Genomic DNA, 16,912 nt, shown 5'->3' with positions numbered 1-16,912 from the left:
AGCAGAGACAGATGGCATACAGCTATCTGCACTATAGGGAATGTAAAACATTAGAGAGCAGGGGCTGATGGCCTAAGCCATCTGCCCTGTAGGAGATCTAGCATGCAGGTGAGCAAGTTTCAGAAGTGCCTCTCTGTAGGTGGACACAGGAGGTAATCAACGGTCTCTCCCATGCTTCCTGATCGGTTATTCAAATTATGCTGGTCTATGCGGTATCTTACTATAGCTCTGTACCGGCCTTCGACTTTGGTGTGTCAATTCAGCATATACAGTGTGTTACAAAAAGGTACGGCCAAACATTCAGGAAACATTCCTCACACGCAACGAAAGAAAATATGTTATGTGGACATGTGTCCGGAAACGCTTACTTTCCATGTTAGAGCTCATTTTATTACTTCTCTTCAAACCACATTAATCATGGAATGGAAACACACAGCAACAGAACGTACCAGCGTGACTTCAAACACTTTGTTACAGGAAATGTTCGAAATGTCCTCCATTAGCGAGGATACATGCATCCACCCTCCGTTGCATGGAATCCCTGATGCGCTGATGCAGCCCTGGAGAATGGCATATTGTATCACAGCCGTCCACAATACGAGTACGAAGAGTCTCTACAATTAGTACCGGGATTGCGTAGACAAGAGCTTTCAAATGCCCCCATAAATGAAAGTCAAGAGGGTTGAGGTCAGGAGAGCGTGGAGGTCATGGAATTGGTCCGCCTCTACCAATCCATCGGTCACGGTTGAGAAGCGTACGAACACTTCGACTGAAATGTGCAGGAGCTCCATCGTGCATGAACCACATGTTGTGTCGTACTTGTAAAGGCACATGTTCTAGCAGCACAGGTAGAGGAGTATCCCGTATGAAATCATAATAACGTGCTCCATTGAGCGTAGGTGGAAGAACATGGGGCCCATGAAACTAGAATGAGCTCTAACATGGAAATTAAGCGTTTCCGGACACATTTCCACATAACATCTTTTCTTTATTTGTGTGCGAGGACTGTTTCCTGAAAGTTTGGCCGTACCTTTTTGTAACATCCTGTATATACTTGGTTTCTCTCCTGAAGGTGCTTCCACACAATGCTTTTTTTATGTTCACCTTTGCGCGTGCACTTACATTTCCAACAGCATAACTACATATGTGCATTTGTGCATGCATAATTTACTCAAAATGGAGGCTGTGCATACAAGTGCATTGCTTGCCGGCTTCAGTGGGAATCTCTTGCACTGTTTAGCAAATGATAGGTAATGGGCTTATGTGTGTTTTGTTGTGTAGTGTGTTGAGGTTTTGCTGTAAAGCAATTTATGTGCAGTAATGTCTGTTAACGCCACAGAAAATACACTGGAATTTATAGTTTATTACACACAAAGATGTCATGGCATTCCACTTCAAAATATTATTTCAATAAAAAATCTGAGAAGTGGTGTCCTGAGCATCAAGTATTAGATAAAATGTCTACAATATAGCGAAGATGCTGAGTTGCAGATAAGCACAACAAAAAGACTGTCACAAATATAGCTTTTGGCCAGTCAAGCCTCCGTCAAAATTAGACGACAAACACACACATACACACACACGCAAACACAACTCACACACAAGACTGCAGTCTCAGGCAACTGAGGCCACACCCACACTGTGAGCAGCAGCACCAGTGCATGATGGGAGTGGCGACTGGTTGAGCGTAAACAGGAGGCTGGGGTGGTGGTGGTGATTGTTGGGATGTTTAAGGGGGACTAAACAGCGATGGTCATCAGTCCCCCATTCCAAAAACAGGCGAGCCGAAAATTTGCGGAGCAGGTAAAAACCAAAGGGGGGAGGAGACTCCCCCCAGGCAATAAAAGAACACAAATGCAGCAACAAACACTACAGACAAGAAGAGTACAGATGAACACCAGACAGAAAGAAGAAAAGAAGATGGCCGGAGACTGGTTGACTGACCACGAGAACAAAAAAAGGGAAAGAGTCAACCATCCGACTACACACCAAAACAGCAACAAATTTTGAGAGACGCGAGGACAAAAGACACAGAAAGGGAAAGGTGCAGGACCTCCCTAAATGGAACCATAAAAAGGACTACCACGGATAAAATTTAAAACGTCATCAGCCATGGAGGCATCGTCGCATAAAACCAAAGGCAAAGTGCCCGGGAGATTAAAAGACTGCCGGAGGGTGCGCAATCGGGGACACTCCAACAGAATGTGGGCGACCGTCAGCCGGGACCCACACCGACACAGGGGGGGATCCTCCTGACGCAAAAGATGGCCGTGCGTCAGGTAGGTATGGCCGATGCGGAGCCGACACAGGATGACAGAGTCCCTGCGAGAAGCCCGCAGGGAGGAGCGCCACACAGCGGTCGTCTCCTTGACAGCCCGCAGTTTATTCGGGGATGTCATGCCACGCCACTCAGCAGTCCACATCCCAAGCACCTTACGGCGCAACACCAGCTGCTGCTCGCGAGCCGTGAGGCCGATCTCCAGAGCTGGGGCGTTGATCGCCCCTTTGGCCAGCCTGTCAACACGTTCGTTCCCCGGGATGCCAACGTGACCTGGCGTCCAAACAAAAACCACCGAACGTCCAGAACGGGTAATGGCGGAAACAGACTCCTGAATAGAGGACACCAGAGGAGAAGAGGTATAGCAGTGGTCGATGGCCCAGAGGCTGCTCAGGGAGTCACTGCAGATGACGATGGATGTACCTGAGCAGAAACGCATATGCTCAAGAGCGCGCAATATGGCCACCAGCTCTGCAGTAAAAATATTGCAGCCAGCCGGCAAGGAGCACTGCTCAATATGGGCAGCATGAGCAAAAGCGTAGGCAGTGCAACCATCAACCAGGGAACCATCAGTGTAGACAGTCTCACAGCCCGAAAATGAGGCGAGGAGCGCAAGAAAACGGCGACGGAAGGCCACAGGCGGAACCGAGTCCTTGGGTCCCTGTGCCAAGTCCAGACGGACGGACGGCCGGGGCAAACACCAGGGAGGCGTAGGTGCACGGACCCGGAAGGGAGGCAGAAGAGGGAATGACCCCAGTTCCGACAGCAGGGACTGGACGCGGACAGCTATGGAAAGCCCAGACCTAGGTCGCTGTTCGGGCAGATGGAGGACCATGGCAGGGAAAAGCAGGCGACGATTGGGATGGCCCGGCGAGCAATGCACGTGGACAGCATAGTCGGTGAGCAGTCGATGGCGGCGAATCCGCAGCGGGGGAACCCCGGCCTCCACCAGTAGACTATCCACGGAGCTCGTACGAAAAGTGCCAGTTGCAAGCCGAACCCCACAGTGGTGTATGGGATCTAACAACTTCAACACTGAGGGTGAGGCAGACCCATAGGCCAGGCTCCCATAATCAAGCCTGGACTGCACAAGGGCTCTGTACAATCGCAACAGCGTGCAGCGATCCGCACCCCAAGACGTGTGGCTGAGGCAGCGGAGGGCGTTGAGGTGCCGCCAGCACTTTTGCTTCAGCTGAGTAATATGAGGAACCCATGTGAGCCGGGCATCAAAGACGAGTCCTAAGAAGCGGCAAGTGTCCACCACTTCAAGCAGGTGGCCGTCGAGGTAAAGTTCAGGATGAGGGTGGACCGTCCGACGCCTGCAGAAGTGCATAACTTGAGTATTGGCTGCAGAGAACTGAAAACCATGAGACAGAGCCCGTGATGCTGCCTTGCGAATGGCTACTTGCAGCCTGCGTTCGGCGACTCCCGTAGTCGTGGAGCTAAAGGAGATGCAGAAGTCGTCAGCATACAAAGAAGGAGACACCGACGACCCCACGGCTGCAGCCAGACCATTAATGGCCACTAGAAATAAGGAGACGCTCAACACCAAGCCCTGTGGGACCCCATTTTCCTGTGTATAAGAGGAACCAGAGGTGGCACCGACTTGCACCCGGAAAGAGCGGTGTAATAAAAAGGTTTGAAGAAAAGCCGGGAGCCAACCACGAAGACCCCACTCATGCAACGTAGCAAGGATGTGATGCCTCCATGTGGTGTCATACGCCTTCCGCAGATCAAAAAAGACAGCAACGAGATGCTGACGTCGGGCAAAGACCGTACGGATAGCAGATTCCAGCCGCACCAAATTGTCCGCTGCAGACCGGCCCCGACGGAAGCCACCCTGGGATGGAGCGAGGAGACCGCGCGACTCGAGGACCCAACACAAACGCCGCCCCACCATACGATCGAGCAATTTGCACAAAACGTTGGTGAGGGTAATGGGACGATAGCTGTCCACCGCCAGTGGGTCCGCACCGGGCTTCAAGATGGGGACAATAACACACTCTCGCCATTGCGACGGGAACACGCCCTCGCTCCAAATGCGGTTAAAGATGGTGAGGATGTGTCTCTGGCAGTCCCGGGAGAGATGCTTCAGCATCTGTGCGTGGATGCAGTCTGGTCCTGGTGCCGTATCAGGGCATTCGGCGAGGGCAGCGAGGAATTCCCTCTCGCTGAAAGGAGCATTGTATTTTTCAGAACGACGTGTGTGGAATGATAACGGTGTCTGCTCGGCTCGCTCCTTTAGAGAGCGAAAGGCGGGGGGATAAGTTGCAGTTGCAGAGCTCTTAGCAAAGTGCGCAGCAAGGCGTTCAGCAATGGCAGCAGCGTCCGTGCAGACAGCGCGTCCAAGGAGATCCCAGGGACACCCATAGGGGTCTGGTATCCATAAATCCGCCGGATCCGGGACCACACGAGCGAGGGGGAGACACTGGAGTCCAAGGATGAGACATACCTCTCCCAGCACTCCTGCTTACGCCGTGCAATAAGACGACGGGCCAAGGCACGGAGCCTCTTAAAAGCGATGAGGGTCTCTAGAGATGGGTGCCGCCTATGATGCTGGAGGGCCCGCCTACGGTCGCGAATAGCCTCAGCAATCTCCGGCGACCAGCAGGGTACAGCCTTCCTCCGAGGGAGTCCAGAAGAGCGGGGGATAGCAGCCTCTGCCGCCGAAATGATTGACGTGGTTAAGACACGGACCACCTCATCAATGTCACCCTGTGGGGGAGACTCGATGGTTGCAGCGGAAGTAAAAGCCGGCCAGTCAGCCCTGTGGAGAGCCCAGCGGGGCAGGCGCCCAGAAGAATGACACTGGGGCAGCGACAAATAGATGGGAAAATGGTCACTACCACACAGGTCAGGATGCACTCTCCAGTGGAGGGATGGGACAAGTCCGGGGCTGCAAAGAGAGAGATCGATGGCCGAGAACGAGCCGTGGGTCACACTGAAATGCGTGGGAGCACCGGTGTTCAAGAGGCTAAGGTCGAGCTGAGACAACAAATGCTCCACGGCACGACCGCGGTCATCGGAGACAGTCCCACCCCATAGAGGGTTGTGGGCATTGAAATCACCCAGTAACAAGAAAGGTGGCGGCAATTGTGCCAGCAGCGCAGCCAGCTCATGCTGCGTGACAGCACCATCCGGTGGAAGGTAAAGACTGCAGACGGTAACAGCCTGTGGCATCCACACCCGAACAGCGACAGCCTCTAAAGCTGTTTGTAGAGGTACAAGCTCGCTGTGAAGAGAGTTAAGGACATATATGCAGACGCCACCAGACACCCTTTCATAAGCTGACCGGTTCTTATAATAACCCCGATAGCCACGGAGGGCGGGGGTTCGCATTGCTGGAAACCAAGTTTCCTGAAGTGCAATGCAGAAGAAAGGGTGAAGGCTGATAAGTTGGCGGAGCTCAGCTAGATGGTGGAAGAAACCACTGCAGTTCCACTGGAGGATGGTATTTTCCATGTCTGTGAAAGGCATGACGAGACGGGGATTGGCAGATTACGCCGCTGGGTCACCTGCTGCCTCCGATTGAGCACCTGTGCTAGTGCTATCCACGGCGTCTGAGGGACCCGCGAGATCGAGGTCCTCAGCGGACGCCAGAATCTCCACCTCGTCCTCAGACGCAGAGCAGGAAGGTTTCGGTGGGGTGACTGCCACCGCGAGTTCCTTGGGCTTAGAGCTCTTCTTCTTGGATTTCTCACGCTGCTCCTTGGGTTAACTGGCTGGGAGGGCTTCACCGATTCAGTCTCCGGGACGGAGGAGGATCGTGAAGCCCTTCGACCAGCTGATTGTGGGCACTTACGCCACTGTCGGTCGTCAGCCTTCCCACTGGCGGAAACCTGGGAAGGGAGGGACCCAAGGGACCCCTTGCGAGCGTGAGAAGCCGAAGAAGTTGGACACTTCTCCGGCTTAGAAGCAGGGACGGACGTCCCTGATGGGGGGGATGGTGTTGCTCCTGAGGTAGGTGGCGCAGGAGCAACCCGGTGGGTAGAGCCCCCCACTGGCAAGGGGGCAGGAGGAGTTGTACCACTCATCGATCCGGCCGGAAGTCGCGAAACTGATGGGGTGAGCACAGGTGTTGTAGCAGCGGCGTAGGAAGATGTCATTCTCACGGGATGTAATAGGTCGTATTTCCTTTTGGTCTCAGTATAAGTCAGTCGGTCCAAGGTCTTATATTCCATGATTTTGCATTCTTTCTGGAAGATTCTGCAGTCTGGCGAGCAAGGTGAATGGTGCTCCCTGCAGTTGACACAGATGGGAGGCGGGGCACATGGAGTATCGGGATGAGATGGGCGTCCGCAATCTCGACATGTGAGGCTGGAAGTGCAGCGGGAAGATATATGGCCGAACTTCCAGCACTTGAAGCACCGCATCGGGGGAGGAATATAGGGCCTGACGTCACACCGGTAGACCATCATCTTGACCTTTTCCGGTAACGTATCACCCTCGAAGGCCAAGATGAAGGCACCGGTAGCTATCTGATTTTCCTTCGGACCCCGATGAACGCGCCGGACGAAATGGACAACTCTGCGCTCTAAGTTGGCGCGCAGCTCGTCATCAGACTGCAAAAGAAGGTCCTTATGGTATATAACTCCCTGGACCATATTTAAACTCTTATGCGGTGTGATCGTAACAGCAACATCCCCCAACTTGTCAAAAGCAAGTAACCGTCGGGACTGGGCAGAGGATGCCATTTGTATCAGGACCGATCCAGAGCGCATTTTGGACAAGCCCTCCACCTCCCCAAACTTGTCCTCTAAATGCTCGACGAAGAACTGAGGCTTTGTGGAGAGAAAAGATTCCCCATCAGCTCTCGTACAAACTAAGAATCGGGGCGAATAACTGCTACTGCCATCCTGAGATTTACGTTCCTCCCACGGTGAGGCCAGGGAGGGGAACATTTTCGGATCGTACTTCTGAGCGTTAAAGTGAGCCCGAGAACGCTTAGAGACTGCTGGCGGCTGGCCACCAGCGAGAGATGATGTACCACACTTCATTGCGGGTCATCCGCCCTGATGCCACCTACTCCGACCAAGGGCCCTCCCCATGGGCGCCACCCAGCCACAGCAAAGGCCACCTGGCAGGATGGCCGTTGCCGGGAGTCCCGATACCCCAGGAGGATAGGCACCTACTCCTTGGCACACGTGGGGAGTTAACGGCACAGGCATCAGTAGAGCGATCCCTGTGTTGTCAGGGGGCTACAACCAACAGGGTACATGGCGGCCCCACCACAACGGACTGGCTACCATGTTGGATCTTAGGTGCAAAACTGTCCAAGGTGGTCGTCGCAGTTAAAAGCAACACTGCAGAGTGCAGCGTGGTAATCGTACCCAGGGACGTATCCTCGCCCAAGAGATGGAAAACAAACGGGACACCATTGCAACGACGAAAAAGCCGGCTAAAGGTCTCAATGCACGTCGGATACAGTGCACCATGTAAGGCGCCCTTCCCCAATTGGCTCGCTCTTCGGAATAATTTAGAAAGATGGAGGTCAAACCCGAGTGGGGACCATCACATAAGGCCGAAACATTTGAGACTCCTTTTAGTCGCCTCTTACGACAGGCAGGAATACCGCGGGCCTATTCTAACCCCCGAACCCGCAGGGGGTGAGGCTGGGGTGGGGAGGGGTAGGGATCGTAGGGTTGGTGTGGTGGACAGTGACGTGCTGTTGGGGAGCACGCAGGGACGAGGTGGAAAGAGGGTAGGGCAGCTATGTGCAGTCGGGAGGTTAGATGGAGCACAGCGAAGAGGTGGGGAGGTGGGGGGGATAGCGGAAAATGAGAGAGGTAAAAAGACTAGGTGTGATGGAGGAATGAGGGCTGTGTAGTGCTGGAATGGGAACGGAGCAGGCGCTGGATGGGCGAGGACAATGACTAACGAAGGTTGAGGTCATGAGGGTTAAGGGAACGTAGGGTATATTGCAGGGAAAATTCGCACTTGCACAATTCAGAAAAGCTGGTGTTGGTGGGAAGGATCAACATGGTACAGGCTGTGAAGCAATCATTGAAATGAAGGATGTCATGTTTGGCAGCATTTTCAGCAAGAGGGTGGTCCACTTGTTTCTTGGCCACAGTTTGTCGGTGGCCATTTATGCGGACAGACAGCTTGTTGGTTGTCATGCCTGCATAGAATGCAGCACAGTGGTTGCAGCTTAGCTTGTAGACCACATGACTGGTTTCACAGGTAGCCCTGCCTTTGATGGGATAGGTGATGTTTGTATATATTGTAGACTGGAATAGGTGGTGGTGGGAGGATGTGTAGGACAGGTCTTGCATTTAGGTCTATTACAGGGGGATGAACAATGAGGTAACCGGAGGGGAGCAGGGGTTGTGTAGGGATGGATGAGTATATTGTGCAGGTATGGTGGACGACGGAATACCACTTTGAGAGGGGCGGAAAGGATAGTGGCCACGACATTTCTCACTCCAGGACACAATGAGAGGTAGTGGAAACCCTGGCAGAGAATGTAATTCAGTTGCTCCAGTCCTGGGTGGTACTGAGTTATGAGGTGAATACTCCTCTGTGGCCAGACGGTGAGACAATGGGAGGTGGTAGGAGACTGGGAATATAAGGCATGGGAGATTTGTTTTTGCACAAGTTTGGGAGGATAATTGGATAATTATGGATTGTGAAGGCTTCAGAGAGGCCTTCAGTATATTTCGAGAGGGACCACTTGGCACTGCAGATGCGACAAGCACGGGCATCTAAGGTGTATGGAAGGGACTTCTTGGCATGGAATGGGTAGCAGCTGTCAAAGTGGAGGTATTGCTGGTGGTTAGTAGGTTTGATATGGATGGAGGTATTGATGTAGCCATCTCTGGGTTGGGTTGAGTAGGACCAGGTGAAGCAAATTGGGGAGAAGTTGTTACGGTTCTGGAGGAATGTGGATAAGGTATCCTCATCCTCAATCCAAATCAAAAAGATGTCATCAAGGGATCTGAACCAGGCGAGGGGTTAGGGTTCTGGGTGTTTGGGAAGGATTCCTCTACTAGGTGGCCCATGAATAAGTTGGCACTGGACGGTGTCATGTGGGTGCCTATAGTCGTACCTCAAATTTGTTTGTAAGTAATACCTTCAAAGGAGAAGTAATTGTGGTTGAGGATATAGTTGGTAATGGTGTTTAGGAAGGAGGTTGCTTTGGAATCTGTGGGGCCTTGGGAAGGTAGTGTTCAATAGTGGTAAGGCCATGGGCATTAGGGATTTTGATGTAAAGGGAGGTGGCATCAACAGTGATAAGCAAGGCACCGTGTGGTAAAGGGTCAGGAACTGTGGAGAGTCGGGGGAGGAAAAGGTTGGTATCTTTTATATAGGAGGGTAGGTTCCGGGTAATAGGTTGAAGGTGTTGTTCCATTCTATCCTAGATTTTCCATTATTTGATAAAAATTCTACAACCATATTGCTGGAAATAATGCACTACCATAAGTCTCAAAGTAGGAAAACAGAGAAGAATAAGACCACAAATTTATGAAAAGTGTATCTGAAAACAGTAGACGAACATTCGTGCTATGGTGACTTAATAGCACAAAACTGAAGATTCTGACATCTGAACAAAAGAAATGATGAAGCATGTGTAGCTCCTCAACAAAGCATTAGAAATTGAAATGTAGGACATCAATGATGAAAAAAAATACAAAATTGGAGAAGACAACCTCTGTTCTAGTGCATTCCAGAGTCTGACATTCCTGAATTTGTCAAATCTGAGTATGGTAATCTATATACTATCTTTCACGATTAAAATTGTGCAAACACCTTTTTTTACAAGATAAAATACAAATGACACGCTGAAAGTTAAATAACTTTACTTATCAATCAAGAAACTCCCCCCTTAACTATTTCTTGTTTAAGGAATAGTAATTGAAACACTTCATTTTGAAATGGGAAATAAATAGTTCAAACTGATATATTTGTTGCCAGTTGCCAGCAAACATAATGTTATTGCTGGCCTCACTGCTGCAGTTTCCCAATCACAAAATCTAAAATCTCAATGTAATCTTCTGAAATTTGCAGCCAAGAAGTTGTCGTCACTTTGTCTTTCTTGTGCCTCTGTTATTTAGATACTTCATTATCCATAGAAGTCTCCACGTTTTCTTTTTCTGTCACCTTTTCATTGCAATAAACGCAGCACAAACTCCCAAGCAAAGAAGAGGATCTACAGTAAACTGCTCATACAACGAGGCAACATGTCAACACAAGACCGCCCGTGCATGCATGCTTGCGTTTCTTTCACAAAATGCATTTTTTTCACCATACATCTGCAACTAAGCATGAAGAAAAAGGCACTGTGTGGAGATACATCAAGAGTCATCAGGCACATTTTCTTTGGTGCTTTGGCAGATAACTGCAATTTTGTTTCATAACTTGAAACTGGAGTTGGCTGATACAATGCTCATAACATCTTTCATGCAACTCCCAGTGTCAATGGAAAGCATCGGTTTGTTTTCCAAAGAACAACCAGCACTAGCAGCAACTCACGTGCTGCCCTGTCCTGCGTTGTCTGCTATTGCCACACAGCAGTGCTACTCGGTCGCTGCTGGAGTACTGGTTACTCTTCATATTTTTCTGTCCACGTTAATACATATCGCTATACTCAATATCGAACTAGACTAACTTCGAGCTGCTCTACCAAATGGTCAGGAAAATTCTGCTTTATGAATCATTTTGTTTGTATTAGGGAAGAAAAACAGATACTTTCGGTTGAAACTGGGTATCACATGAAACATGTGTGAGCAGTATTTCTCTGGGCATCTAAACTTTGCAAAAACAAAATTGCAAATATCTGCTGAAATACTGGAAAAATGCACATGACAACTCTTAGGAGAGACGTCGTGTTGAGGTATGTGTATCTGGCTGGAACAAACGAGTGCTGAATGTACAGTCTCTGCATGACAGAACTGCAATATTAATTATTAAATTCTTGGGGTCCACAGTGTGACTACATACAATTACAGGGCTGTACACAGAGTCATACAACAACAGCAAGATGCAAAAGTACTGTGAGGTGGTTGGTGTTGCAGCAAGATCAGCTATAATAGCACTATGGTGTCGTTCTTCCATTTCATTCAGTAATGCCATACACTGAGTGCATAATGATCAACTATTCACTAGTAAAGCTATCCATATTGTTGTATCACATAACTAATGAGAAGGTACAGAATAGAGCTGGGGAAGAAAGAAATTTTTTGTCAAACAACTTGACCTAAAGAAAGGATTGGTTGACTGGACACATTTTGAGGCATCAATGAATTCAATGTAGTACTGGAGGGAAGTGTGGTGGGTAAAAACTGTAGAAAGAGACCAAGAGATGAATACGGTATGATGCTTTAATAGGATATATGTTGCAGTAGTTAAACAGAGATGAAGAGCCTTACACAAAGTAAAGTAGCATGGGGGTGCCTCAAACCAGACTTTGGACTGAAGATGCAACATTGTTGTGTATCATCTACAACACTACCAGAAAAACAAACCTGAGGCAAAACGAAGTAAGACTCAAAGCTAACTTGAGGATGAAGTGTAAACTGGGGCTATTGTTGTCAACAGCAAGCACCTAGAGTGAATGGAACAGGTTTGTTTCAAAACAAGATACAAAGAGCATACCATCAATGTTTGCACTGTTCTGCAGGTATCTTCAGTGCAACGCAGATATGGAGATATATGGGGGTTACAAATCAAATGCAATGGATATACCCTGTAATAAGCCACTGGAGGCAGTGCGTCCCTCATAGCAAAATACTAAAAAAAAACTTCACGAACAACCTCTAAAATCGGGGTAATTGGGTTCAACTTTTATAATAAATACACACATCAAAAAAGTTTTGCATCACCTTGGTTCCGAGAGTTCCGGAACCTGAGCAGAAAATTGGAATAGGGATCAACATAAACATCATTTCTGCCCTTTCTATTCCTCATGAAAACCACACATTGCACGTTGTACCACCATACAGCAAGACTATCAGAGGTGGTGGTCCACATTGCCATACACACCCTCCAATACCCTGTAGCACGTCCTCTCGCACTGAAGCAGGCCTGTATTTGTCATGGCATACCGTCCACAAGTTCATCAAGGTACTGTCGGTCCAGACTGTCCCACTCCTCAACGGAGATTCGCGTAGATCCCTCAGAATGGTCGGCGGGTCATGTCGTCCGTAAACAGTCCTTTTCAATCTATCCCAGGCAAGTTTGATAGGGTTCATGTCTGGAGAAGAAGTCATTGACAAGATGTGCATGATGGGGGCGTGAAATGCCGTCCATGAAGATGAATGCCTCACCAATATGCTGCCGATATGGTTGCACTATCAGTCAGAGGATGGCATTCGCCTATCGTACAGTCATTACGGCACCTTCCGTGGCCACCAATGGCGTATGTCGGCCCCACATAATGCCACCCCAAAACAGCAGGGAACCTCCACCTTGATGCACTTGCTGGACTGTCCGTCCAAGGTGTTCAGCCTGACGGGGTTACCTCCAAACACACTTCCAACAATTGTATAGTTGAAGGCATATATGACACTCATCTGTGGTGAGCACCGGTCATCCACTGCAATAGCAGCCTTCGGACAGCCTGAGCGAGGCATGTCATCGACAGTTCCTGTCTCTCTGTATCTCCTCCATGTCTGAACAACATCGCTTTGGTTCACTCCGAGGTGCCTGGACACTTCCCTTGTTGAGAGCCCTTCCTGGCACAAGGTAACAATCCGGATGCAATCGAACTGCGGTATTGACCATGTAGGCACGGTTGAACTCCAGACAATCGAGCCGTGTACCACGTTCTTGGTGGAATGGCTGGAACTGATCGGCTGTCGGACCCCCTCTGTCTAATAGGCGCTGTTCATGCATGGTTGTTTGCATCTTTGGATGGGTTTAGTGAAATCTCTGAACAGTCAAAGGTACTGTGTCTGCAATACAATATCCACAGTCAGTCTATCTTCAAGGGTTCTGGGAAGTGGGGTGATGCAAAACTTTTTTTGAAGTGTGCAGTTTCCTTATTGACTTTAGTCACTGATTGGCTCTATAAAACACAGAAACTCAGTTCTCCCTATGGCACTGTGAATAATTTCAATACCAAAAAGTGAGATGAATGTTTAATTTCCACTTTGGCTTTGCATTCAATATCAGTCCCACCTGAGAGTGCAACATTACATCTTTGGTTATTTTAATTATATGTTCATTAGATTGTAGTTATAAGGTATATTTTGGTGCCTAATGTTTCATCTCCAAATGCTGGAAACAATACATGGAGGAAGAGGGGTATTAAGACATTGGTGGACCATGTTGGAAGAATCCGGGAATCAAAGAAAGATGATGAGACTTACCAAACAAAAGCGCTGGCAGGTCGATAGACACACAAACAAACACAAATATACACACAAAATTCAAGCTTTCGCAACAAATTGTTGCCTCATCAGGAAAGAGGGAAGGAGAGGGAAAGACGAAAGGATGTGGGTTTTAAGGGAGAGGGTAAGGAGTCATTCCAATCCCGGGAGCGGAAAGACTTACCTTAGGGGGAAAAAAGGACAGGTATACACTCGCACACACACACATATCCATCCACACATACAGACACAAGCAGACATATATATATATATATATATATATATATATATATATATATATATAACAGAGGGAAACATTCCACGTGGAAAAAATATATCTAAAAAGAAAGATGATGAGACTTACCAAACAAAAGCGCTGGCAGGTCGATAGACACACAAACAAACACAAATATACACACAAAATTCAAGCTTTCGCAACAAACTGTTGCCTCATCAGGAAAGAGGGAAGGAGAGGGAAAGACGAAAGGATGTGGGTTTTAAGGGAGAGGGTAAGGAGTCATTCCAATCCCGGGAGCGGAAAGACTTACCTTAGGGGGAAAAAAGGACAGGTATACACTCGCACACACACACATATCCATCCACACATACAGACACAAGCAGACATATATATATATATATATATATATATATATATATATATATATATATATATATATAACAGAGGGAAACATTCCACGTGGAAAAAATATATCTAAAAAGAAAGATGATGAGACTTACCAAACAAAAGCGCTGGCAGGTCGATAGACACACAAACAAACACAAATATACACACAAAATTCAAGCTTTCGCAACAAACTGTTGCCTCATCAGGAAAGAGGGAAGGAGAGGGAAAGACGAAAGGATGTGGGTTTTAAGGAAGAGGATAAGGAGTCATTCCAATCTCGGGAGCGGAAAGACTTACCTTAGGGGGAAAAAAGGACAGGTATACAATCGCACACACACACATATCCATCCACACATACAGACACAAGCAGACATATTTAAAGACAAAGAGTTTGGGCAGAGACGTCAGTCGAGGTGGAAGAGTAGAGGCAAAGAAGTTGTTGAAAGACAGGTGAGGTATGAGTGGCGGCAACTTGAAATTAGCGGAGATTGAGGCCTGGCGGATAACGAGAAGAGAGGATGGATATGTGTGTGTGTGCGATTGTATACCTGTCCTTTTTTCCCCCTAAGGTAAGTCTTTCCGCTCCCGGGATTGGAATGACTCCTTACCCTCTCCCTTAAAACCCACATCCTTTCGTCTTTCCCTCTCCTTCCCTCTTTCCTGATGAGGCAACAGTTTGTTGCGAAAGCTTGAATTTTGTGTGTATATTTGTGTTTGTTTGTGTGTCTATCGACCTGCCAGCGCTTTTGTTTGGTAAGTCTCATCATCTTTCTTTATATATATATATATATATATATATATATATATATATATATATATATATATATATAGTGAGAGAGAGAGAGAGAGAGAGAGAGAGAGAGAGAAACATTCCACGTGGGAATATGTCTGCTTGTGTCTGTATATGTGTGGATGGATATGTGTGTGTGTGCGAGTGTTTTCTTGCCATTTGTAAAAACAGTCGCAGATCACGACTTCCGAGTGCTATGAAGAGAAGTTGTGGCTGCTTTCATGGTGGCCCAGTCATATTGTGGGGTAGGGAATGCCAGTGACAGGGCTGGAATTGTAGGTGACAGATGAACTTTTGCCAAAGCCTTGTATCAATACCTCCTTAATTATTGAGCTGAACAGAAAACTGTAAAAAACATTCATATAGTAAAATCACACAAAAAATTTTCCTAATTCTGCAGGTATTGTACCTTCTGTTTCTTTTTCATTACAAAAACATATTGATTCAAGTTTATAAAGTCACAACTATGTCACTGTGATTTGTGTAACACACATTCTGTAACATGTTCCAAGAATGTAACGAAACAGACAGCTTTAGATACTTACTCTAGTTCATCTTTCAAGACTTGCATGCCAACAACAACACCATCTATCCAGTCTGTTTTTATTTCACTTTCATGTAAAGATTTCTCCACAAAGGATATCATCTGCCATGTAGGCAGTGCAAGAGGAAATTCCACACTCACATTTGGATAGTCAAGTGGATTCTGTGTCTTGTCAGAACCAAGTACAATCAACCCAATTTCATCTTTTCCACTGGTAAATATCTGGAAACACATTAACTGGTAAAAATATGTTTTGTTTATAACAAAGTGTATACCAATAAAAACATCAAACTCCTCTTTCAGGCTCAAGGGTTGAAGGGGAAGGAAGAAGGGTGAAGGAAAAGGACTGGAGAGGTCTTTTCTTAGACTTTCGGGAAAGTCACCCAGAACTGCGGGTCACGGGAGACTTACTGTACGGTACGAGAGGGAAAGACTGATTGTTGGGGACTGCTTCGGATGAGATTTGAAAACCTGAGAGCTTAAAGGTGGAAGACGGGTAATATGCAAGACAGAGATTACTACTAAAACATTGTGCACAAGTTAATAAGAGTGACAAGCTAAGTGCATTGTTCGTAACAGATGTGGGAGGGGGAGGTGAAAAATAGAAATGGCACGTCATATACCAGCCATTATGTAAACATTGTTCAGCCTTCTACACTGGCATGACTACCACCAAATTATCAGTTAGGATGAATGGGCATAGGCATAGGATATATACTGGCAACTGCAATATCCTGTTGCAGAGCATACTCTACAGCATGACATTCGTGACCTCGGTGCCTGTTTCACCAGACGCACCATCTGGATTCTTCCTCCAGTCACCAGTTTCTCAGAACTCCGCAGTGGGAACTAGCACTACAACATGTAATTGATTCTCGCCACTCACCTCACCTTAATTTACATTAATTTCTTCTGCCTCAGCTTTTCTTCACTGTAATTACTCTTTGCTTCACTCCATTTTAGCTTTCTACATCTTTCATTGTCTTTCCCGTCTATTTTTCACCGTCCCCTCCCACGGCTGTTACGTACAATGCACTTAGCTTCTAACTCTTATTAACTCATGCACGGTTGTAGTAGTAATCTCTGTCTTGCTTATTACCCTGTCTTCCACCTTTAAGCTCTCAGGTTTTCAAATCTTGTCCGATGCAGTCCCCAACAATCAGTCTTTCCTTCTCATCCTGTATGGTAAGTCTCCCCTGACCCGCGGTTCTGGGTGACTTTCGCAAAGTCTACCCCTTTTTCCTAGACCTCCCCAGGCCTTTTCCTTTACTCTTCTTCCTTCCCCTTCAACGCTTCTGCCTGAAGAAGCAGCCACTGGCTCCAAAAGCTTGCAATTACAACAGTCTTTTATGTGTGTGTTCTGCTA

At 47.7% G+C, this 16,912-nt stretch overlaps 1 protein-coding gene across 2 annotated transcripts in view; it reads right to left on the bottom strand.

Moving 5' to 3' along the window:
* Positions 1-16,912, bottom strand: part of LOC126210353 (X-ray repair cross-complementing protein 5) — a 167,742-nt gene that overhangs the window by 124,934 nt on the left and 25,896 nt on the right. For both annotated transcript variants that reach the window (XM_049939567.1, XM_049939568.1), the window contains exon 3: positions 15,548-15,768. In XM_049939567.1, coding sequence (XP_049795524.1) covers positions 15,548-15,768 — 221 coding nt within the window. The remainder of the gene's footprint in view (positions 1-15,547; positions 15,769-16,912) is intronic.

This window comes from Schistocerca nitens, chromosome 10 (genome assembly GCF_023898315.1).
Source record: "Schistocerca nitens isolate TAMUIC-IGC-003100 chromosome 10, iqSchNite1.1, whole genome shotgun sequence".
Classification (NCBI taxonomy): domain Eukaryota; kingdom Metazoa; phylum Arthropoda; class Insecta; order Orthoptera; family Acrididae; genus Schistocerca; species Schistocerca nitens.
This window is presented reverse-complemented; position numbering and strand designations above follow the sequence as displayed.